The sequence below is a fragment of the Leptonychotes weddellii genome, chromosome 6, assembly GCF_054177405.1.
Source record: "Leptonychotes weddellii isolate Sample4059 chromosome 6, ASM5417740v2, whole genome shotgun sequence".
Taxonomy (NCBI): Eukaryota; Metazoa; Chordata; class Mammalia; order Carnivora; family Phocidae; genus Leptonychotes; species Leptonychotes weddellii.
Window position 1 is genome coordinate 28,926,324 of NC_138374.1, and position 25,658 is coordinate 28,951,981.

Consider the following 25,658-nt stretch of genomic DNA (forward strand, 5'->3'; position numbering starts at 1 on the left):
TACTTTTTTTTTTTTTTTAATCTAAGGGATTTTAAAATGGATGTTGGGTGCTTCCTAAATGAAGATAATATTAAACTGAGTTCCAGACTATACCACTGTTAACTGCTCCAATGTGAAAGTTGTATCAAGCTAAATATAAGCTGCTTGAGGTTAGGGAGGTTAAGTCTTTCACCATGTGCTTGAAGACAAATGATGGATATAAACTTGTTACATGGGGTTCAGAACTGCCTCCACGTAAAGCTACCTGCCCTGGTCTAGAATGCTTGTTGTTTTCTTAAATTCAGCCTTAAAGAACGTTGTATATTAACTGACTCGAGGTCTGTTGCTAAACCCTGGCACTGTGCCAGAGCAAGGGACAATACAGAGGACTCATTTTAAAAATGCTTCTTAGTACATTAGTAAAATGTTAAAATTTTACTCTTCAAAACAATTTCTATCTGCTGAGTTTTAAGTGGCAAATGATACATATACTTAGGTGAACAGACCATTCTCACTCACTGTTGACCCTGCTTCCTCTCACACCCTTGACCATCTTGTGCCCCTACTTTTCTGAGATCAGACTTCAAATTTTCTGAAGTATGTGTTGTTTGAGAAATCAGATGCTGCAATTGCTAATATACTGATTTTAAGCTCAAAAGGCCAGAAGCTGTGTCCAACATACTTTCGTGGGCTTTGATGCTCAGTATGAATACATAATCAATGGACAAGAGTTTCCTACCACTTCAGTTATACTCTACATCTGGATGGCTTTTAGTAAATATAATTAGGATTCCAAGTCTGACTAATATGATGACATGGTTCACTGAAGCTACAAATATATGTCAAATATATTTAAAACAAAACGCTAAAGCCATTTTACTGAAAACTAGTTTTATTTTAAAATTAAGTGCATAGCACTCATCTAATTCCATTGGTGTAGAATTTAGCACCATACTCGCTATTTGCAATTAATGTCACAACACAGATACATTTTGGTTTGCAGTCTGTACTTGAGTAGTGTTTATTTAGTGGACTTTGGTAAAGCCCTTTATACATATCATTAATCTCTTCACAGTACACATTTAATGATGGTCCAGTAATCTCAAAAAAAAAAAAAAAGACCTACTTTAAAGACTAACCAATAAATTAAACAAAACAAAACCCACACAACTCCCCCCACCCCCATCCCGCAAGGCTAGCAGTTGTGAGCTATTATTTATATTGAAACTTAATGTTTTAAAAATAGTTCTGATTCTCCAACCACCCCATTCCACCCCACCCTGGGTATGCAGCAATAGTAACCAATTAATTATTTTATTCTACCCCCCACAAAATTAATCCAGTGTTCTTTAGCTTTTTTAAATACAAACTGGGAAAGTGTTATAAGCTTTTTAAAAAGGCATATTCTTCTATAACGACATTTAAACCAATCAATAAAAGCATTTGACAAGACATTAAATTACCATAGGCACCGGTTGTTGTTTCAAGTTGGGATCTCTATCCCAATATCTTACATTCATAGCATTATTGAGGTAGTTAAAATACTGAAAATTGGACTCCAGATGCTGGGTTCTGAATGTGAATGTGAAAGATATATTCTCTTTTGAACCCACTTTCCCCCAAATAATTCAAGCTCTCTTTGAGGTAAGAACTACCAAAATCCAATTAGCAGCCTTCTGTAAAGAGGAAAAGTGATTATACTTTCAGAAAAACAATTTTCAGGGTTGAAAACTGCCATGAGTGAGTGTTCTTACCTGAGTGGTTTTTTATCTACCAGACTAATAAATCCACATCATGCCCTATGTACTCTAATTATAAAAGTTACCATTCTTTTAAGGAGAGGACATTCTCTAGGAATTCACGCTGGCAGAAGCCACCCACCCACATTTATCCACTGGAGCCATCTGATCAATCCACTACTGCGTTGAGTCCCTTCCCTTCCTAACAAAAGCCATCGGCGTGATTACTGAGACTCCAGCTGCATACCCACAACGTCTTTATAATAAGTTTGTCTTCAATGCATATTGTGGCAGTCACACACCTGCCATGCAGTTTCCCTTCTATTCAAGTGCTATCTTTAAAAAAACACAAACAAAAAGACACACCTCACTAATTTTTAAATCAGAAAGCTTCTCTCCACCAAATCTCTCTTCTCCCACAGATAAGAGCACAATGTATAGTTTCAGTTATTACAATGCTTTCTTTTTTACTTTTTATTCCCTCCGAACTCTCTCCCCCCAATTGCCCTTGCTGTAATGACGACTTATTGCTGTTTTCACTCATTACCGACACAGTGAAATGTCCCAGGGCCGTTCTGGGGCTAATGTAATCCAAGTGGCTGCTGCAATCTAGTACTGGGTTCCTTCGCTGATACACAGACGGGCTTGGATTGCAAGGCTGCTTGTAAAACTTGCCCTCCACGTGACAAAGTGCTGCTCTAGCACAACCTGAGAACTACCCTGGCCACATTCCACTTCAAAATAAACCTACAGGACTTCATTCTAGTACTGACATTTTACCGTTATGCCTCCCCTTGAAAAAACTTCTAGAGTAACATCAAATCTGAGTATAAATCATTGATTGCACTGAGAAATGCAAAAACTATATATGGATTATGAATGATAGGAACCACTTCATTCATTCTAAGCTACAATTAGGTTCTCAGTTGAAAACACATCCTAGCAAGAGTATTTTAACCTATGTTATAAAGGTAGTTCATACTATAACATTCCCAAAGCATGTTGCATTACAGTTAAGTGTTTCCAAGTAGTACAAATTCCCTGAGTTAAATGTGTTTTAATCCTAAAGATTTGAGGTTGATCACTTAGGGCAAAAAAACAACAAAAATTTATGACCATGATTTTAAGAGATCTACTCCACCCTTAAGTTTAGTACATAAATCCAGATACCTATATATTGAGATAGGAAGTTATAGAGACTCATCTAAAAAAAAATTTTTTTTTTTTTTTTACTGCACAGATTGGTAGAGCATAGCAATTCATGAGTTTAAACTCAGTCAAAAATTCATTTATAGACCAAAAATGTAACTCAAAACTGCAGAATAAAAAAAAAGGACCTCTTCAAAAATTAATACTGTAACTTTCCTTCATAAAAAGACCATTTGGCAAGTCCACAGATAAACATTAGTCTCTGACATATAAGCCAACATTAGGCCCAGAGCCCACCACAGATCAAATCTCAAAATGGCGATTTAGAGTCTGTCCAAATTTTCTGTTGTATTGAATATTTTTGAAATATTTGGACCATCAGCCAGGGCTTGAAAGTTTTTGTCATATAAGGATGTGTTTTAACAGGATTTGATATACATACTGTTAAAGTGTTTGCAGTGTCGGTTCAGTCCTCCCCGGTATTCGTGGCGCACTGAAAGGGATATTCTGTCTTCCTAATGCTGGTATCCGAAGCATTCTGATGCCATCTGGATCCCTTTCCTTTTGAAGAGAACTTTACAAAAACCTTGCCCCAGAGCTTCAAGTCACAGAACAGCCTGGGTCAGGAACTGCCTTCACATAACATCACCTTTCAAAGCAGGGAGTGATGCAAGGGTAATGTTCATTTATCTGATAACTCCGGTTATAAGAAACATTCAGACAGGGCTTAACTTCTACTGGTATTGCCAGGGACATCCCGACACCAGTCTGCACGTGCCCGAGGCCCTGCACACTGGTTTGGAAGCCAGCAGGACACGTCTGTAGTGTGTAAGACGAGGTGTGTGTGGTAGATGCAATCTGCGGGCAGCCTGGCTGCTCGGCTACAGGATGGCGGTACTGCAGCGGGGTGTGGTGCGTCTGATGGAGATAGTGGGGCTGCTGAAAGTGAACTGGCCGCGAGGCCTGGGAGGCTGACTGCAGCACACTCAGCTGCGCCGGCTGGGCCCCCGCCTGGCCTCTCTGTTTGTTTGCCTCTTTCACATCGTTATCATGAGCGCTGTACGGAGAGAGAGAAAACTGTTAATAATGGCACTTCCACTCTTCAACGGCTGACTCCGCGGACAGCCCCACCGCCTACACAGCAGTCACTTTAACCGGAATTCCGACCACGGTGAGATCTCACTCTTATCCCTCTAAAAAGCTCCTTCCTTTGGCACAAACCTTGGGAACTCGCTGCTGGTAGCCTGGAGGCCTAGTTCCTGCTTGGGAAATATATCCACAATAAGCACCTGAACACCGCTGCCCCTTTGGTGACACCCTGGTGGCGCCACAATTCAAAGGTGTGGAAAGAAGGAGCAGGGCAAGAGCTGCCCGGAGTGATCTGGGTTACGGGCTCACTCACGCAGAGCATGCCGTGTACCCAGAATCGTGACGGCAGCGACAGCCTCTCCCCGGGAAACAGCCCAGGTGCAGCCTCCCGCCAAGCACTGCTCCCGGCAGCCAGCAACGGTCAGGGCCGGTGTCCTAAAAGCTCTGGGCTTGCGAGAAGTTGTTTGTAGGGCCCCTTTATCCATGAAGAAAAATACTGAGCAATCACAAACACAAGATTAAGGAGGCTTACATCAATAGCCGTTCAATGCACTGCACTAAAAAATCCCAGGAGTAAGCAGTAAGACGATGCAGTCTTGTAGGCCACGTTGGAGAAAGACGAAGTATAATCCTTGAAGAAGCCACACATGCAGCAGCTACTAAAGAAGGTGCATAATTTAGAAAGGCATAATCTGTGGAGACATCAAAAATGAACTTAAGCAACAGAATACACAAGTCACCAGCTCCCATGTCACCTCCTGGCATCCACAATGACTCACCTTGCAAAGATACTTCCAGGAAATAATCTGCATACTTGGCCATGTAGAGTTTCGTTTTCTCCAAGCAAATCATCGGCCAGCCATCATGAAGATCTGTTTCGTGTACTGCTTCGGAGAGATAATACTCAATGAAATGGGCAGCTGTTGGAAGGCAGAGGTTCCACTGAAAGGTTTCTAATAGTAACAGTTCCATATGTAGCAAATTTTGCTTTGTTAATACTAGATTCATATTAGTCATACAACCCAGGCTGTTGAGCTGTTCCAGCTTAGGCACACTATCTTCTTTTTCTTCAAATTTACCTTATAAGCAAAGGGGGGGGGGAGAGAGAGAGAAAGGTTACACAAGCCATCATTATAGGTCCAGTCACTTAACTGGGATTTGCTGTCTCACTGCAAAGATTTAGATGCAAAGACATTCTTTCTCCTACCTCGGGCCGATACAATTGTGCCAGAACTCTGGCTCTCATATTCTGCGTGTTTTCTTTCCTCCTGCCTCCATCCCCTGCCCCTCACCCTCCTCTAAAAAAAATGGAACATGTAAACATGCTGACCTATGTGACACTACATAATGAAAATAGTCCTATGTGCCAATGAAAAAATAACTCTCTCAGATCTCACCAGCCGAATATTTCCAGGAAATTTCTTTTGGGGAGGGGGAACAGGTAGTGGTCAGTGGAAGAAAATTAGTTTATTTTAGAATAGAAGAAAGTGTAAAGAATTTAATGTCTGAAGTTATCTGAAATGAATAACTTCATTATCTGAAAATACTGAGTTATCTGAAATCAAAAGTAGCTAAGCTTCAAGTGTTTCATCTTGGTGTATTTTTCAGAACAATCTCAATTCTAGAGAGACAGCAGGAGAAAAAAACTGGGTGAATATCTAATAAGCCTTTCTCATTCCACAGAGCAACCTCCTCTTCAGAATTCAAAACAGAAACCTAGCTAAATCTGTTACCAAAAAAGGGAGGGGAGGATACTTTTTATCTACTTTTATAACCTCTTCCTGAAAGCAGAATAGAAGTAGACAATCTGATGGCTGGACTTCATTATTCTAAGGCATTAACTTCTTTTCAGGAAATCATCCATATGTACAGCTGAGAAACAGAATTCCCTCAGAATTCTAGCCCCAGAATAATGTTCCTATAGGTTTTGTACCATCTTACACTTTAATCTTAACTATACAAAAATCATTCATTTTAGGTATCTCTAGAACTTATGGCTGGAGAAAATTGAAACTATCAAGTACCAGTATGGTTTTCCAGATGCAGCAATAGAACCAAAGAATTGTCTTCAAGTTTCTTTGGGTTCATTCCACAGTGGTCCATAGAAGAAGGGAAATTAACTAAAACCTTCTACCTTCTAGTATTATGTTCTATTTTACATTAAAGTTTAAAACAGTCATATTATATTGCAATTATTCCTAATTGTATGCAACACAATCTATCATACAGATTTCTCATAACAGCTTTTATGCTTGCTCAAAATTACAGTTGTTAGACTATGTTACATATTACTGTATAAAATTTTTTGTTTTACTATTTTGATAACTTTTTCAACATATTTGGTTTCCTTGGAAATCTTCTAATTTTATTTTATCCATTAAAAACATACTTTGGAGAAGAGCCAGAAAGACTGCCAAGCAGTAGAAACCAGGCAGGCTTCCCTGGGAAATTTCTCTTCCAGAAGGGCTGGGTTTGTATCACCCACTGGAGGTACTACAACAAACGGCAGTGGCCCTCGGGACAGATGTTCAATGGACTGGACCCAGTGGGCCTGCCTCAGGGCTGGGGAAAAAGCACTGCTGACTACTTGGGTCTTTGCTTGGAGGGTGGGAGAACTGGAGTAGAAGGCTGTGTCTCCTATGCCAGGAGAGTCAAAGCTCATGACTTGAAGAAGAATCGGAGCCCAAAGAGAATTCCTCTCCCGCCTCAGAAATTCTGACCTTCTTTAGATCTAAATTATTCTTAACGCTAAATATTGCTGTGGGTAGGAGTTGATTTAAAAAACAGTACACAATTCAGACTTTTAAAGAATCTAGACAGCCCTTCCCAATTCAAATCACATAGAGAAGAATTTCCCAAGTTTTTCCGATATGATATACTTAGTACAGCCAAATGCACTAACGTGGTCTTTAGAACATGGTCATCCAGCATCATCACTGCATAAAAACACAGGAAAGGAACGACCGCTCTCAGTGTCAGAGTGGAGAATGTCCCAGGAATTGAGTTCAGTCCCTCTGGATGAATCATTAAGGTTCTTAAAGTAAGTACCCTGCCATTTGTGCAGCAGTGACACTAGCAATACACTTCAAAGGACCATCGTAAAAACTCATGTGTTTATTTATATCATGCTTGAAGTTTCTTTGAAGAAACTAATACACCATAATTCACTGTTTAACTCAAGGATCAAGAATGTTCCATATTATCTTCCTGAAACTTTCAACACTGAAAACAAAATTGTATATGACTAATTTCAAAGCTCAAAAAAACCAAGATAGTGAGGTTGGCCAATTCATTTAAGGTCAAGTAAGTTGAATCAAATAAAAAATGGAAGCCAAAAAGGAAGACTTATGTTTGAATTCCCAAATCTGTACTTCTAGATCAAAGTATTGCACTGGGTCATATGGGAACGACAACTATCAAAACAGACAAGATGTCAATATTATTAAGTATCTACGTGGTTTCTGTATTTATAAAGTACTTGGCTATTCCAAGTGTGAAAGCCTTTGCAACTTGACATGTAGAGTTAAAAATAACCTTGAACTACATAAATAACCATACTTGGGATTTTATTCAGGCTTATGTTTTTTGGAACTTTTTCATTATATTTAGTGACATAAATATTCAGAATCACGGAAACTAAAGGATTTCAAAATGTGTGACAGTGTCAGTGAGTACCTGCATTCGTATCCATAGTTTTTGTTGTGCTGAAAGCTATGTGCATGGGTATTTTAAATCTACTTATCTGTAATACCACATACAGATCACAAACATCAGTTTCTTCAATTGAAAGGAAATACCAGAAGCCATGTGATTATATTGATAAAGGCCTCAAACAGGAAATAAGGGCACAGGAAATTCACATCTGCTTCCCAGAAAATAAGGAATTAGACGCCACAGAAACAAAACATCAGACTTTCTTTCCTTTATAGGAAATGCTCAGCTCAGCCATGGAAACGAGCACATTTTCAAAGCCAGCAGTGAACGGCAGGTATGTGGCAGAAGGGCAAGGATCGAATGTCATACTGTAAGCTCTGCCAATCCACATTTGATTCTGTTAGTACCGAGTAGGAAAAAAAGTCATCCTTAATATATACCAAGGATTTTCACAAATTTGTAAGACTACCAATCTAATGGAAAAACAGGTAAGGAACAGGAAAAGACAATTCATACGGGGGGAATAAAAGGTTCTATTCTCATTAAAAATTGAGATGTAAATCAAATCAACTATGAGATAAAATTCTGACCTTTCAGTTAATTAAGTAAAAAGCTCTGTCAACCCATTACTGGTAAGCAAGGAGAAACAAGCACTTATCACAGATTTTTCTACTAACAGCCTATAATCTTACTTTGGCTTCATCTTGATTCTGCGATCATTTCTTAGTTACACAAATTATCAAAAGCCTCATCTCCAAGACTGCTTTCATGTTCTCCACAAGTTCAGTGCTGATCAAAGAAGCCAAGGGAGGCCAGGGTATACATGACAAAGAGTTGGAATTTCAGAATTTCCCAGGATAATTGGAGACTTTTCTGGAAAGAGCCAGAATCTTTAGGGCTAGGGAGCCAGATTAAAGATTACAGAACAGATTATGGCAGAATTAATCATTACAATGCTGACTTTTGTTTCAATTTCCTATGTGCTTTTAAACATCTTACCCACTTGATCCTCACAACAACTTTGTCAGTTAAATGTCTTTATTTTCATTTTATGGACAAGTAACTTCAGACTTAAGGGTTGTTGAAATTCATATTGCTGACAAGACATACAAACCTAGGAAATTCATCACTGTAATCCCTACTCTAAAACACTGCATACCCCTCCTCTCCAATCAAGGACAGTCTGTAGGTCCTTTCTTCCTACTTCCAATAGTGCAGACACAGGCAGCTGGGTATGCATATTACCTGGAACTTATACCCTGTGCTCTATCTTTGGCCAAACTAGAGACAGCCTCCCATCCTACTTAACAAGTGGAATCCAACTGTCACCCAGTCCTGTCAGCTGTAAGCTGCTCTTCACTTTTACACAACAGGCTGCCCATCCTAAAGCAGGTAGCAGCTGGAGAAGGACATACGAAGTTCAATCATTCTGGGAGGAGAGAAGCATTACTTAAAGTTTATGAAACCTAACTGGAGAGCTGCCAAAGGTAAGAAGAGTGTAAGAATGTAAAAAACACTAGAATGTATTCCACAAATTAAAAACAGACATTAGATACTAAAAACAGGCTACTAGTTTATAAGCACCTTAAGTGCTTTTGTTGCAGTAAAGTTACAGAGCAGAGGCAGGAGAGATTGTAGCCAACTACTAAGAGCCAGCCTCTTTGATTCCTGACCCAAGCACAGAGCTGACAGCTTGAACTTTTTTTTTTTTTAAAGAAAGATTTTATTTTTAAGTAATCTCTACACCCAACATGGGGCTTGAACTTACAACCCTGACAGCTTGAACTCTTGCCCACTACCTACCTGGAGGGGCTGAGACCCTGGGAGACACCTACCTCATACTCTTCCATTCTCCAGTGGGAAAGGGACAATGGAAAAACAATTCTCTCTCAGGGAAAGAGAGGGTAAGGGGTGTCAGTAGAACAAAAGGAGGAGGTATCTGACTCTTTAAGTAACAGCTGATTAACAATTCATATTTGAACCACAGCAAATACAAATCCTAAAGCCTAGTTCCTGGAAAATGTGCAAAATCATCTTCGATAAAATAAATTGATCATAATCTTAAACTAACAATAATTAAAAAAAGAACAGCTGAAAACTCCATTCCAATCAACCTAAGATGGTGTGCAAATAAAGTATCCTTCCCCCAAACTGTACAAATTGCAGAAACTTGGCACCAATGCCAAGCACTGCATGGTGGCCAGAAATCTTAATAGATTATTTGACTAGAGTCCCCAGTGAACTTTCGCAATAACATGTGGTTTATGAGTATCTAGTTTAGTATCCCCTAATTCTTTGATAAGTTACCAGTAAGTAAACTTAAGTCACAAATGTAAGTCAGTCCATGAACTCTACATCATTCATAATTTCACAGTCCACCAGCAAGAATCTCCCACTTGGTCTGCACCACACTTTTAAGAATCTCAGGCATAGAGCAAACGGGACTTGGTAGTGGTAAAAGCACAGTGACAGCCAAAACAGGCAAAAATCATTTTTCATTAACGATCTGAAGTTTTTAAAATAACCTAACTTGTGTATGTGATTTCCAGTATCTCTCTTCTATAAACTGATCCTATTATAAACTAACATTTTGTAGGATAACAAGAAACCATTCCATGTGTGGATTCTCACACATCCGATACGTCAAGGATGGGTTTTTCTAGTCCTATGCAAACTATGAAACCACAAAGGGCTTCACAGACAGTGATGAAACATATACAGAATTGTACATGAGATTGCTTATGAGAATGACACTCTGATTAAAGGTTAATTATAAATGCAAGTATTACCTCTCCAGCTTTCTGGGTAGAGGGGAGAAGAACAGGTGATGTGTCTGAATCTTAGAGGACAACAGATTAAAGGAGAAATACAGATTTTCAGGAAATAGATGGTATTCTGGTAAGACTTTGGCTCAAGGTGCATGGGAATAGGGTGGGACGATAAGACTGGAAAGGTGGCGGAGTCTAGACGAAAGGTTCTAAATGTTACATTAAGGAGTTTCTACCTTAACCCACAGGGAGTGGGAAGTCATTACTGGGGCTGTGTTTATTTATATTCAGCCGGGTCCACAAAGGATTTGAAATAACTTAAAAAAGACCTCCAAGGAGACAAAATCAGATCAAAGGAATAATAAGGGTAGAAAAAGAAATCTGTCCTAGAAATGATTACACAGGCCTGCATTTGGTTTTAGGTTTACTTGCAGTCTAAGAACAAAGTTGTTCTAGAAAGAACTCTGGTGGCAGGGTATGGGGGAATGTTCCTTAGACAGCAGCCATACAAGATCCCAAACCTCAAGTGGGGGTTAGAGATGAAGGCAGTAGGTATTTCTACATCCTACTTTAAAGTGGGGTTTACATTCCTATTGTAATGTCATAAATAATATAAAGAGTAATGAATTCAATTTCAATATTATATACAATCTTTCTCACATTACTAAAAGAAGAAAAACCCAATTTCAATTCCTTTACTCATCCTCTTTCTCTTTGGTCAAGGTACCAACAATGAAATAATTTACAGGAAGAAGCTAAAAGAAAGAGGCACCAAAAGACCCACCAGTACATTCTGCATCAGGTAACAAATACGGTTTATCAGAGTCTACCTTGCAGCTGACCACGGAACTGTGCCTACTGCAGAAGCAAAGTCCTCCCCATTTGTAGCAGAGGCCTGTGAACCTTTAGTTCATTAAGCCAACTCATTATGTAGTCAGTAGAAGGTATTCTAACAATACAAGAGTACAGTATCTTTTAGACAGAGTTTCTCAATCTAGTTCCACTGATATTTTGGGCCAGTAATTCCTTATTGGGGGCTGTCCTGTATATTGTAGGAATTTAGTAGCATCCCAGACCCCTCCTCACTAGATCCTAGCAGCATCCTCCCAGGTTGTGACAACAACCAAAACCGGCTTCACCCAAAGCCAACTATTTCTTGTGGGTCACAGTTTTTCGCAGTTGAGAACTTTAAGGCAATGGTTCTCAATTGGAAAAGTACATCAGAATCACCTCTGGAACTCGAGCCCCATGATACAGATTCTGAGTCAGTAGATCTGGAGTGGCCTAGACTTTTGTAGCAGAATCTTCAGGATGTAGGGCTTAAGAACATGTTTTCAAAAGACTGCAGAGCCACTTCTTAATGTCTAGTTAAAAATTATTATGCCAAGAAGCACTTTCAACATAAACTTTCTGATATTAGTAAATTGGAATGAATGGAATTTGGTGATATTTCACTGAGCTCTACATACATTTTCTTTATTATAAACAATGGAAATTTCCAGCCATATACATGAGGTTCATACTTACTTGCTAAAAGCAGACAGGAAAGTGCAACTAAATGCAGCTGCTGGATAGATATGTCATATCGATCCATAAATAAGTCCAGCAAATAGACAGCAAGATGTCGGGCAGAAGGGCAGAGGGTGAAGCGATTGCTCACAATGGCAATCAGGTCAGCAAAATACCTTCTGAGACTTAGTTGAGGGGACTGGCCTTTGTAGGAAGGCAACTTCAGCTCCTGTATCAAGAGGAACAATATTTAGTCTAACATAGCCCGTAGGAGTAGTACACCTGCACAATGCAAAGACGACCCGACCCCCCCCCCAATATATTAGTGTTAACAAGTGCCTAGAACACTTTTCTTTTTTTTTTTTTTTTAAAGATTTTATTTATTTATTTGAGAGACAGAGAATGAGAGAGAGCGAGTACATGAGAGGGGGGAGGGTCAGAGGGAGAAGCAGACTCCCCGCCAAGCAGGGAGCCCGATGCGGGACTCGATCCCGGGACTCCAGGATCATGACCTGAGCCGAAGGCAGTCGCTTAACCAACTGAGCCACCCAGGCGCCCCTAGAACACTTTTCTTGAAAGAAACACAAACATGAAAAAGTTGACTGGAAGGATAATGAACAGTATTAATTAACAGCACTTGATTTAAAATTTGAAACCAAACTTTTCTCCTTCATTTTTAACCATCTCTGATGTGAAAAATTGTGTTTCTTGCATTACAGAATGGATATATTCCAGCAAGATTTTTGTATCTTATTTTCCTTACCAGGTGTTTTCAGAAAAACATCCTTATCAAAATCCCAACCACACAACACATACACAGCCCTTCCAGAAAGCTCAAAGCTTTGGATCAGAAGGTAACAGGGAAGTGAATATGCTCCTGGTATGTCACATGCTTTACTACACTTGCAGAGGTATGGAAAGTAGAGACTAGTATTCATCCACTAGTATCTTCTAAGCATGTTTCCCTTTTAGCAGTTTTATGATGCTCTCCTTTGCCATTACCTTTTCATATACCTAAAATTTCTCCCCTCATTGCTGTTCAATCTCAGAATTGTATGAACCCATTTTTTTCAAGTTAGAAATTTTCTGTAGTACTAAAGTATTTCCACAGCATAGGGAAAGACAGGTTCTAAATTATTTCATGAGATCAGCATAATACTAAAACTAAACCCAACAGGTATCACAATAGCAGGAAATTACACAAATATGACCCCAAAAGCACAGGCAAAAAAAGATAAATGAGACTTCATCAAAATTTAAAACTTTTGGGCGCCTGGGTGGCTCAGTCGTTAAGCGTCTGCCTTTGGCTCAGGTCATGATCCCAGGGTCCTGGGATTGAGTCCCACATCGGGCTCCCTGCTCTGCGGGAAGCCTGCTTCTCCCTCTCCCACTCCCCCTGCTTGTGTTCCTGCTCTCGCTGTCTCTCTCTCTGTCAAATAAATAAATTTAAAAAAAAAAATCTTAAAAAAAAAATTTAAAACTTTTGTGTATCAAAGTTCACTCTTTTCAATAGAGGGAAAAGGCAATCCACAGAATGGGAGAAAATATTTGCAAATCATATTCGGGCAAGAGGTTAATATCCAGATTATATAAAGAATTCTTTTATACATGCAATCCAACAACAAAAAAACAACTTGCTTAAAAATGGGTAAAAGATATGAAAATCATTTCTCCAAAGAAGACATATAAATGGCCAATAAACACGTATAAAGATGCTCAACATTACTAATCATTAGGGAAATGCAAATCAAAACCATTATGAGATAACATTTCACACCCACTGGGATTGCTATTATCAAAAAAAACACAGGGGCACCTGGGTGGCTCAGTTGGTTAAGCATCCGACTTGATTTTGGCTCAGGTCTGGGAGTTGTGAGATGGGAGTCATGAGATGGAGCTCTGCATTGTGCTCCATGCTGGGTGTGGAGCCTGCTTGAGATTCTTTCCTCTCCCTCTAGCCCTCTCTTTCTCTCAACAAAGCAAAATAACCACAGAAACAGAAAACAAAATTAACAAGTGTTGATAAGAATGTGAAAAACTGGAAGCCTTGTGTAATGCTGGGAATATAAAATTGCACAGACACTGAACAATGGTATTGCAATTCCTCAAAAAAAATTAAACACAGAATCACTATATGATCCAGCAATTCACTTTTAGGTATACACCAAGAAGAACTGAAGAAGGGACTCAGATATTTGTATATATATTGACAGCAGCATTATTCACAAAAGCCAAAAGGTGGAAACAATCCATCAACATATGAATGGATAAACAAAAAGTATTTTAGTTTAAGAAGATGACAGGGCTCCTGGGTGGCTCAGTCGTTAAGGGTCTGCCTTCGGCTCAGGTCATGATCCCAGGGTCCTGGGATCGAGCCCCACATCGGGCTCCCTGCTCAGCGGGAAGCCTGCTTCACCCTCTCCCACTCCCCCTGCTTGTGTTCCCTCTCTCGCTGTCTGTCAAATAAATAAATAAAATCTTGAAAAAAAAAAAAAAAGAAGATGAAAAAGTTCTGAAGATGGAGAGTGGTGAAAGTAGCAGAATGTAAATGTACCAAAAGTCACTGAACTGGACACTTAAATATGGTTAAAGTTCTATGTTGTGGACATTTTACAATAAACAAACACCAAAAACCGAAGTTATATATCTAACTTAGTAAGTTATAAAACTTTAGATAAAATGTTAGCCAATGTAATTTAATAGTATATCCAAAGAATATCATCAATTGTAGTACATCCCAGGAATTCAAAGATGGTTTGATATCAGGAAATCTACTACTATAAATCATAATTTAAAAATCACACATGAATATTCACAATCATCTTGATAGATGCCAAAATAGCATCTGGACAAAGGTGACCCTGGGAGAAATAATATCAGATGTATATTTCTTTGATGAAGGAAGGAAGGTAAAAAAAAAAAAATCTCAAATTAAAGAGCCAGCATCTCACTTAAAGATAAAACAGTAGAAGGATTAGCATTCTAGTGCCTGCTATTGCAATATTACTTAACATTATTCCGTGAACACTAACTAATCCAAATAGAAAAAAGAAAGAAAAGGTTTAATGACTGGAAAAGGAGAATCAAAAGTCAGTAATAGGAAAAAAAATATTTTTTAGATGATAGAATTTATATCCAAGAAAACCAACAGAAAAAATAAACAGTATTCAGTAAGACGGCTGTTCACAAAATTAATATTAAAAAAATCAATAGCCTGGGGGCGCCTTTGGCTCAGGTCATGATCCCAGGGTCCTGGGATGGAGCCCAGCATCGCTTCTCCCTCTCCCTTTGCCTGCCGCTCTCCCTGCTTGTGCTCTGTCAAATATAATCTTAAAAACAAAAACAACAATAGCCTACTTATATATTAACTGGTTAGAAAACAGAAGATTCCATACAAAGTAACTATAAAAATTAAAACACCTAGAAAAAATATTTATATTTCAGCACTCTATGAAGGTAACATTAAAATTCTAAAGGAGTATGGAAGACTTGCATACATACTCCATCTCACGACTCCCATTTTTCTTGGATAAAGAAATCGATTTGATAACAATGGCATTTCAAATCAGGAGAATAGATGAATTTAATAAATGTTTCTGACACATAGGACAGAGTGAATTTCTCTATTATTTAGAGAAATCCTACACATACACATCGATAAGAAAAAGGCAACATTTAGGGGTGCCTGGGTGGCTCAGTCGTTAAGCGTCTGCCTTTGGCTCAGGTCATGATCCCAGGGTCCTGGGATCAAGCCCCGCATCGGGCTCCCTGCTCAGCAGGAAGCCTGCTTCTCCCTCTCCCACTCCCTCTGCTTGTGTTCCCTCTCTCGCTGTGTCTCTCTCTGTCAAGTAAATAAATAAAATCTTAAAAAGAAAAAGGCAACATTTATAAACAGTTTAGAGGAAAATTAAATATGGCCAAAAACATATAAAAAGATGGCTATTCTCATTCAAAACTAAAGAATTACATACTTTTTCACTTCCCAGATTATATTTTATTAACTTTTGCTTATGCTATCAAGAGTGGAAATAGGAACTACCATGTATTTAATAGGTCAGGTTGACAACTGACATAACCTTTTGGACGGAAATTAGGTAATATAAATTTTTTAAAATGCAGACTGCAAATACCTTTCAACCTAGCAATTTACCCTACATATAAGAAGGTCCTTTGCAACATCGTTTTTATAGCAAAATAGTGGGAAAAGCTTGATATCCAAAAATCTGGATGAATCTACAGAGATTTATTGCTGAGTGTATAGAGCCAATCCCAGGTCACATACTCGTAATTCCACATACATGATATTCTTAAAAGGACAAAATTACAGACATGAAGGACAAATTAGTGGTTGCCAGGGGTTAAGGGGGAGAATAAGGGTGGGAGAGAAGAGGGTGTGGCTACAAATCATAAGAGATTCTTGTGGTGATAAAAAAATATTCTGTATCTTTGACTATATCAATATTAATATCCTGGTTGTGAAAATTATACTAAAGTTCTGTAGATGTACCACTGAGGGAAACTGGGTAAAGGGTATAGAGGATCTCTCTCTATCATTTCTTACAACTGTATGTAAATCTACAATTATCTCAAAAAAAAAGTACAATAAAAAAAAGCTTGGCATTCGTCAACAAGAAACTGATAAACCATAGGACATCAATTCAATGTGGACATTAAAATAAAGGGCAGTTGATCCAAATGTGTTGATACAGAAAAAAAACATAAATAGAATGAGTTGAATGATGGTGAGGTGAAAGGATGGTACAGAACAGCGAATATATATTCTGACCTCTTGTATCAACAACAAAAAATATTTGCATATATACTAATTTATTGGGTATCTTTTCAGGAAAAAAACAACAATGGTGGTAACCTTAGGGGATCAGGGAACAGTGAGGGTTGGGAAAAGCTTTTTAACCATATGCATGTATCACTTAAAATTTCTAAAAAATAGGGGCGCCTGGGTGGCTCAGTTGGTTAAGCGACTGCCTTCGGCTCAGGTCATGATCCTGGAGTCCAGGGATCGAGTCCCACATCGGGCTCCCTGCTCAGCAGGGGGTCTGCTTCTCCCTCTGCCCTCTTCCCTCTTGTGCTGTCTCTCATTCTCTCTCAAATAAATAAATAAAATCTTTAAAAAAAATTTTTTCTAAAAAATATTAGTAAGAGTTACTTGGTAGATAGACTAATAGGCCATTTCAAATTTTTGTACATGTGAGAAAAGCATAAACAAATGCTATTTAGGAAAAAAACTACTAGCTTAGGCTTGCTTGGTTCTTTGAAGAGAAAAAAAATATTAACTTCCCCCAATAAATGGAACATGCCGATTTCTCATGCAGCCCCCAGGATCTCCTCTTTTACCATTTCTGCAGATCTTTAGAATGGTGTAAATGAGTTACAATTTTAAACTTCACCTTTCTTTGCTGTCATCACATGACATTTATTGAGCATCTCTTATGTAGCAGATGCTGTGTTAACCCCAGGGATAAAAGCTGGATAACAGCCTCAAGCCTCCCTTGCGCAGGTAAACCAAAACAAAGAGATGATTAGGATATAATATAGTAACCACAGGGTATTACAGGAACACTGAGACGGAAGATCTAACCCAGCTCAGGGGATGGAGTGCTGGGAAAAAACAAAGTCAGGTTAGGCTTTCTTTAAAAGAGGTCTGAAAGGGGCGCCTGGGTGGCTCAGCCGGTTAAGCGTCTGCCTTCGGCTCAGGGTCCTGGGATCGAGCCCCTCATCGGGCTCCCTGCTCCGCAGGAAGCCTGCTTCTCCCTCTCCCACTCCCCCTGCTCGTGTTCCCTCTCTCGCTGTGTCTCTCTCTGTCAAATAAATAAATAAAATCTTTAAAAAAAAAAATAAATAAATAAAAATAAAAGAGGTCTGAGGGTCGCCTGGGTGGCTCAGTTGGTTAAGCGTCTGCCTTCAGCTCAGGTCATGATCCCAGGGTCCTGGGATCGAGCCCCAAATCGGGCTCCCTGCTTAGCAGGAAGCCTGCTTCTCCCTCTCCCACTCCCCCTGCCTGTGTTCCCTCTCTCACTGTCTCTCTCTCTCTCTGAAATAAATAAATAAAATCTTTAAAAAAAATAAATAGAAGAGGCCTGAACAAGGTGTTAAAGCTCACTGGGAAACAGCTGGAAAACACTGTAGTTGGTGGACTTTATTTTTCACTATATTAACTTTATTAAATGTGGACAAAACAAAGGCAAGAACACCAAAGACCAACAGGAGATTTTTAACGAATACATTCTCCTTCTGTCATTTTAAATGGTAAAGTACAAGTGCCTACCAGATGGCTGTCAGATTTCGTTCTCCTTGTCCAGGTACTGCCTGCTGTTGGGCAAGCTGAGGAAATAACCTGTGCTTCTCTCAGCTTACAAGGTTTTTCTACTATCTATTCCTGATCCTCCAGAATTTTACACTTTTCTTCCTCCCTGCTTCTCGGAATCCCATAGGACCAAAGCACTGAGACCTGGACTTGTCATCTCCATCTCCAGTCTCAAGTACCAGTCAGCTCCCCACCCCAAATGCCATCCCTTTCCCAGAACAGATTACTGTCCAGCCAGGATGGAAATAAAGGCATAGAAGGAATACTCACAAATGTAAATACAACTCTGTGGGATATTTTCTGAATGTTTCTCACAAGCTAGCATTGTTCACATCTGTCATAAAGACTCCTGAAAATACTTCCCAAGCATCCTAAGGCACTAGTATATACAGCAAACAATGAGAAGACAGAGGAGAAGACATAGGTGTAAGAAGACAGTTGCTTTGTAGGGTTTTTTTGGGGGGAGTGTAATTATATTTTACAAAAACAATACATCTGGCTTTTGGGGTTGAAGAGAATTTCCATTTGTTGTCATTTTTACCCTTCTCTAGTAGATACAATGCTGGTTGAAGCAATTATTTCTCTATACACCTTGGATCTAAACACAGAATACCTTCCATAGTGTCTGAATGGCACCTGCCCAAAGGAAGACCTAAATTGAGATGCTCTGATTTATAGGAGATTAGACCACGTAAAGGCGGATTATACCTTTCTCATTCACTATTACTATTTTAACACCTGGCATAGCACCTTGGACACTGCAGGTACTCATATATGTTGAGTAAATAAGCATATGACTATCCAACTAAACCACCTAAATAACAGCTTGGAATTAACATGTATTTTTTTTTTTTTATGAGAAAAGTTCATTTTAACTTTCCTTGACTTCAGTGTACTACAATCAGGGTTCTTTCCAGTTCTACGATGCTCAAGTTTACTGATTAACATAAATTATTCAAAAAAGTGTGGCCTTTGTGTCAAATGTGGCTTACACACTGCTTAAAGATAAAATAAAGACAACCCAGGGTAGCATGCCACAGGTGGCCCAAGGTAATTTTCAGTGCCATTCCCTCAGACCCTGTGCTAGCTCATCCTCTTGATAGTTCGTAAGCAACTTTAGTACAGGGTTGTGTCTTATTCCTTCAATCCTCCCCAGAGCCTAATACACAAAAAGTATTCAACAAGTCTGTGGAAAAAAAAAAAATCCACTTCCAACCTCAACTGACAAAATTAATTCAGGAAATCATTCAGGATTAAAATTACACATAAAATAATTGAAAACCATGGAAGTCCATTAAGAAAAATCTTTTGAGGGGCCCCTGGGTGGCTCAGTCTGCCTTCAGCTCAGGTCATGATCCAGGGGTCCTGGGATGGAGCCCCACATTGGGCTCCCTGCTTAGTGGAGTCTGCTTCTCCCTCTCCCTCTGCCCCTCCCACTGCTCCTTCTCTCTCTCACTCACTTTCTCGCTCTCAAATAAATAAAATCTTTAAAAAAATAAAAATAAAAAATAAAACTAAAAGACCACATCTTAAAAAAAAAAAAAAGTATATGGACAATTTTCAAAGTGGAAAACCTGAAACTCTCTTCCTAACATTCCAGAGAACCATTCCACAGTTGAGACCTTTTTGTGATATGAAAAACCTCTTAGGGGGCTGAGGTGTCTTTAGTCCATCTAAGAGGCTGAATGTCAGAATTAATACGTAGCATTTAGAAATCTTAAACCTCAGAAAAGGGTACAGTTGGAACAACTGAAGTTAGAATTAGGTTTTCTAATCTAGTTAACCCGGCTTAAAAAAAAAAAAAATCAAGATACAAGTTCATTATCATCCCAGGATCTCCCAACTCCAACAGTCAGCATCCCTTTTATTAAAGAGTCAGTGCTTTGCTTCTCTCTCATTTTCTATACATAACAAATGGCTATCTCCACCCTTGGTGAAAATGAGTCAAGTTAGGGATAGTTTTGATCTGGTCTCTCTTCTGGTTATCAAAGAGGCAGAGATAAATCCTTAAGCTGGGATATGACAGAGTAAAACTGTTACTTAAGAGCAACAATACGCAGACTTTGCATTGTGCCAGAAAAGTGAATTCTCCCTACCAACATCTATTAAATATATTAAGTGTACTTTCTGCCTTACATTAGTTGGAAGCAGCAGTTAATTCCTACCTTAAGGCATTCTGAACAGCCCGCAAATCTGAGGGTCTCAGGGAAAATAAGTTATGGCTTAGTGCTTCTATATACCAAGCCCTGTTCTAAAGCTCATGTACAGTATCAGCTCATTAATCTCACAATCCCCGCCCCCACAAGGCACGTTCCATTATTATTATTCATTCTACAGATGAGGAAATTGGGAAACAGGAAAATTAAGTAACTTGTCCAAAGTCTAACTTACAGCAAGTTAGTGGACAGGCTGGGGAGTTAATGTACAGATGTGACATAACAGCCTAATGCAACAGCAACTACAGAACAAGGAGGGCTACTCTGCCCAAGAGAAAGGCAGCACACGCATCTGTTTAAACACGGTATCAAAGTCATGTTCCACCTTCCCTCTCCCAAATACCGCGCCCCACCCCCTTCCTCATTTAAGTTGCAGGTTCTTCTGATACATCCAAAGGAAGAAACTAAGAAGTTAATTAACCTCGAGCAAATAAGCAAACGCGCCCTTTCTGGTCTGGAAACTAGCGACCGCACTTCCCAGGGAGCTGAGATTTATACAAACTGGCACAAAACACTGCAAGGAAAAGTCCGGGATCGGGGTTACCTTGTATCGAAGCGCTTGATGAATGTCTGCGGCCAGCTGTCCCCGCCACCACTGTCCCTCCAGCTCCATGGGACCGGGCGGCGCGCCTGCCCAGACGCGGCAACTTCAGTCTGTAAGACACACCCCAGACGCGGTCACGGCCAGCACCCTCCACACGACCCTCCGCGCCCCCTCCTCGAAGGGTGTGCCCTCAGGCCACCCTGGGTGGCTGTTCCTCTTCACCCGCCTCGACCTAAAGCTAGCACCGATGCAAACCAATTCCCCGACGCCGCGCATAAGGCCCCAGTCAGGAGGAGCGGGCTCACGCTGAGAACTGCCGGCCTGGGTGCCGGGCAAAGGGGTCCAACTTGGGCCCGAGTTCCCAAGGCGCGGCCCCGGCTGAGCGCACGGGAAGCTGGAGGCGGAGGCCCGGCTGAGGGCTCCCCGCGTCCCGGGTTCGAATTCTCCCGTCGGCCGCGGGGAGCCGAGAGACTGACACCAGTCGCAGACCCCCTGAGGAGAAAACCTCCCGCGGACAAACCGACGGACGAAAGCCCGCCTGGCTCCGGGTCCCGGCTGCAGGCGCCCGGGCGCTCGTTCCTCCCGGGGGGCCTCCCCGCGGTCCCGCCGGGGCCGGCGCACACCCAGGCCGCCGCCTCCTCGTCCGGAGCAGCGCAGGGGATCGCGCGGCCCCAGAAAGGCGAACAAAAGGCCGGGCCGGGCGGGTCCGGTGTCCCGCGCCCAGCACAGGCCTGCCGGTCCCCACGGCGGCCTCCCTTACCCGGAACCGCGGCCCTCACAGCCCCAGCCCCGCCGGCGTGCCTGGGACGCCGGCCCCGCTCATGATGCGGACAGTCGGCCGCGAAGCGCCGGCCTCAGCTCGGGCCCAGCGCCGGGGCGCTCGCGCCGCCCATTGTTAAAGGACCGGCAGGCGGCTCCGCGTACAAAGCCAGCGCGGGGGCACATGCGGCCCCGCTGCTGCCAATCTCGTCTCGCGATACAGCCGGGTCACCCTGAGCCGTCCAATCGGCGGCCGGGCCGGGCCCAGGTGCAGCGGTCGGCGGCGGCTCGGCGGCCCTGGTCGGGACCCGGTAGCAACAACCCGCGCCGCCTCGGCGCGACCCCGTGCTTGGCGTTGCCCGACATCTCCGCCACCGCCTACCGGGAAGCCGGCCCGAGGGGCGGGCAGAGGTCGGAGGAGGGCGCCAGACAAATTACAACGTTGATCATCATTCCGCGGGCCAATCTGGTCATGCCACTCACCTGCTGAGAACCTTCGATGGCTCCCGATGCCCGCAGAGGAAAGTTCTGAAGCCTCAGTTTGGCGTTTAAAACCTTTACAGTGTGGATTGAATCTGCTTTATCTCACATCACAACAGCCCCGTATACATCCTAGGGGCTGCTCAGTGGGGTTATTAATCCCTCCACAAATGCTTTAGCCGTTTCCGAAGCTCCTAAACGGGCTTGCTCTTTGAAATTCTGCTAAGTTCCACCTCAAAACCTATTCCTGCTTCTAGAAACGTAATTTATCATTCCCCCTCTTTATTTCCTTTGCTTTAGAGATCCCCAAGAGCTTTCAGTAGAGATTACCTTTAGTAACCTAGTTTGTCAAATCCAAAGTGGATGTAATTTGCCATCTGTGGTCTTAAATCAGCAAACTACAAAACTGTGGAAACACTCCAACATCAAGTAAGGTGATATGGAACCTGGAATATGATTCGCAGAAATCTAATCAATTGTATTTTAACCTTTTTGGTGGAATATCACAACAGAAGTGCATGGTCAACCCAGGACAGTGATGCTTGCTTTTCTGAGAATGTGGATCAACCTCATTTAATATTTAAAAATGAATCATGGAAACTTCCCCCTTTTACTTAGAATTCTTTGTCCTAAAAGAGGCATGCTTTTAGCTACTATAAAGTGAGGAATGTATGTTACATAAATCAGTCTTATTACCACAATGACATCTTGATATATTTGAAGAGCAGCTGCAGATATGTATGTGAGACAATGCTTAAGCCCAGGAGAGCAGGGCTACAGGAACTAATGGCAAGACAAGGAAAACTCAGAAGCAGAGCTCGGCAGAACCCAGCCTAGCCCAGTGTTGTCCAGGGAGAGGCTGCCCAGGCCTATCTCAGTTGCAGGGTTTCCCTAGAGAGGAGAGGAACACATCCAGGCCAAAACCTCCATGCCATTTATAATGGTGTTTAAATAGTACCTACCTCCTTAGGTTCTAATTCATGTGCACTAAGCAACTTTATGACAATAATTTGGCATCCCAATAACTTAAATGTGCAGGGTCTAGTTAAGAACCCTTTCAGAAAAATAGGTCACAGACTGTAATCATCAGTATAATAAGTAGGTTGTCTCTCATGGCTTACTTTGAAGATGTTATTCACTAGGAGATATTTGTTCACAAAGAATTCTCAGATTTTCTGGATTTACCTATGATGAAAGGACCTTAATGTTCATTCATTTTATAAATTTGTGTGTGGGTATGTATACACACATATATACGTGTGTATATGTATATATACACTTTATATATATATATACATATATATATATATATATATATATGAATTTGCCCTAGTATGTCTTAGATTATAAATCCCTAAAGTGTAAAACTCAGGTTTATTATGATTTCCTCATTAATTCCTTTCGGGCAAGCTGGACACAATTAGGTATTTACTTAATTCCTTAATGAATTCTGGTTTCATAGAGTTTATATTCTAATGGGGAGAGAAACACAATAAGTGAGCAACAACAAAAAGTCACATGGTGACAGGTGCTGTGAAGAAAAATAAACAGAAATAGAGAATAGAAAGTGACAGTGAGCAGACATTGTTTTACCATAAAGTGAGGTGTGCAAAGGCCTGAGGGAAGTGAGGAAGCATGTAGATATCTGGTGGCTGAGTGTTCCAGGCAGAGGGAACAGCAGATTCAACAGCCCTAAGGAGAAGGCATGTTTGGAATGAACATGGAGGTCAGTGTCTGCCTGGAGTGAAGAGATAGGAAGCACTTGGAAATCTTGGAATCAGCAGCCGGCAAAGGTATGAAAGGATGGAAGTAAAAAAAAGACAGAACTTCTACACAATGAGCAGAGTAGAGAACTCGCAAAGGGTCTGTTGTGCCTGCTGCATAAGGCGCAAAACGGATTATGCAAAAGATGAGGGCAGGACCAGATTCTCCGGAAAGCTTTTAAAACTCATGAACTTTAGGCAGTGAAAAGCAACTGATGTTAAATTGTTTTAAAAAAAAATTTTTTTTAATGAATGTATGCAAAAGGTAATACATTCAAACTGAAAACTGTATACTGTGACTAGCAAATCTCCCTCTCTCCTCTAATCTCAGTTCTTCCTACAAGCAACATTAATACCATTTTCTTTTGTACCATTCTAGGGATATCCAGGTACTTAAAACCATGCATATACATAATGCATGCCTCATTTTGTGCACAAATAATCACACTTTACACTCTCTGTTGTGTACCTAGTTTTGTCATACAATATATTCTGGTGAACATTCAATAATAGAACATCCAGGATTCCTTTCAATGGCTACATTGTATTCCACTGGATGCAAAGGACTAGAAGCCAGAAGCCCTGAGCTCTGGTTCTCAGTTCTTGATTTATTGCTTCCAGTTAGAGTACTGGTATTTTATCTCCTCTGAGACTCAGGTTCCTATCTATAAAGTGAACTAGATGATGGCTGAGATTGCTTCTGACTTTAACATTTTAGGTTCTTTGCTCTTGCCACACACATGACAAAGTCTTCTGTGGGGAAAGAGACCTGACACTAGCCATAAAGCTCTGATCATTATCCAGTTTTAAAGGTTTTAAATTTAAAATGTTTCCTGGCAATTCATGTCTGTACACCCATTAAAAGTCAAATATTTCTAAAAGGCATATAATGGAAAGCAACCATTCCTTGTTCCACTCCCTTCTCACTCCCAATTCCCATTCCAAAAGGTAACCACTTTGATCTCTTTTAGCTATTTCTCATGGTGTTTGCTATCATCTTTCAAACTGTCATGTTTATATTATGATTTCAATTTGTCATTTTTAGATATATTTACATATTGTCCTGGAAAATAAAGATTTAGATGCCATACGTTACCTTTCACACACACATTTCCCCCTTCCTCCATCTCCCCAATATATAATTTTAAGATATTTTTGGTTACATCTACTTTCAGTTGCTTTCATTGTTATGACTACACAAACATGTTCACTGTTGAGCCACATGGTGTCCTATAATTATACTTTCCTTTTCGTTTTCCTGGACTTTTTTTCCTTAGCTTTCGTCAAGCCTGTATCTTAAGTTTTCTACATTCTCCAATAGCTCTGTAAAATGTCTCCATTCAGCTTTCAAAATAGTCAAACCTTCAGATAATTTATTAGTTTTATCTTTCTGCTCTTGATTTATCCTCCTGGATCCATCTACCCTGATACTCCAGCTCTAATATTGATGGCTTCTCTCTAGAGCTCTATCTAGCTGCCTATCCTGGGATAGATTCCTGTTCCCAGGATCCCATGTCATTCTTTTCCTGAGTTTACAGAGCCCAGTAGCTTTCTGAGAAAGGGTACCTGGGAGGCAAATCTTTGAGACCCAGTATATCTGAAAATATCCTTAATCTCCCCCTCATCCTTGGTTGTTTGCCTAGGTACGAAATTCTAACATGGAAACCACTTCCCCTCATAATTT

General features: G+C 40.6%; 1 protein-coding gene across 2 annotated transcripts; it reads right to left on the minus strand.

Annotated features, from left to right (window-relative positions):
• Positions 1-969: 969 nt before the first annotated feature.
• On the minus strand, positions 970-21,934 carry CCNJ (cyclin J). 2 transcript variants are annotated; one of them, XM_006735731.3, is made up of 6 exons: positions 21,733-21,934; positions 20,973-21,082; positions 11,906-12,116; positions 4,736-5,035; positions 4,489-4,612; positions 970-3,924 (listed from the first exon to the last, which is right to left on the minus strand). In XM_006735731.3, exons 2-6 carry the CDS (start codon positions 21,039-21,041, stop codon positions 3,513-3,515), a joined length of 1,116 nt encoding a protein of 371 aa, XP_006735794.1. In that variant the 5' UTR covers positions 21,042-21,082; positions 21,733-21,934; the 3' UTR covers positions 970-3,512. The 2 variants fall into 2 exon arrangements, with proteins under 2 accessions (XP_006735794.1, XP_006735792.1); XM_006735729.3 differs by having other exon boundaries at positions 4,489-4,648; positions 21,733-21,931.
• Positions 21,935-25,658: the final 3,724 nt, after the last annotated feature.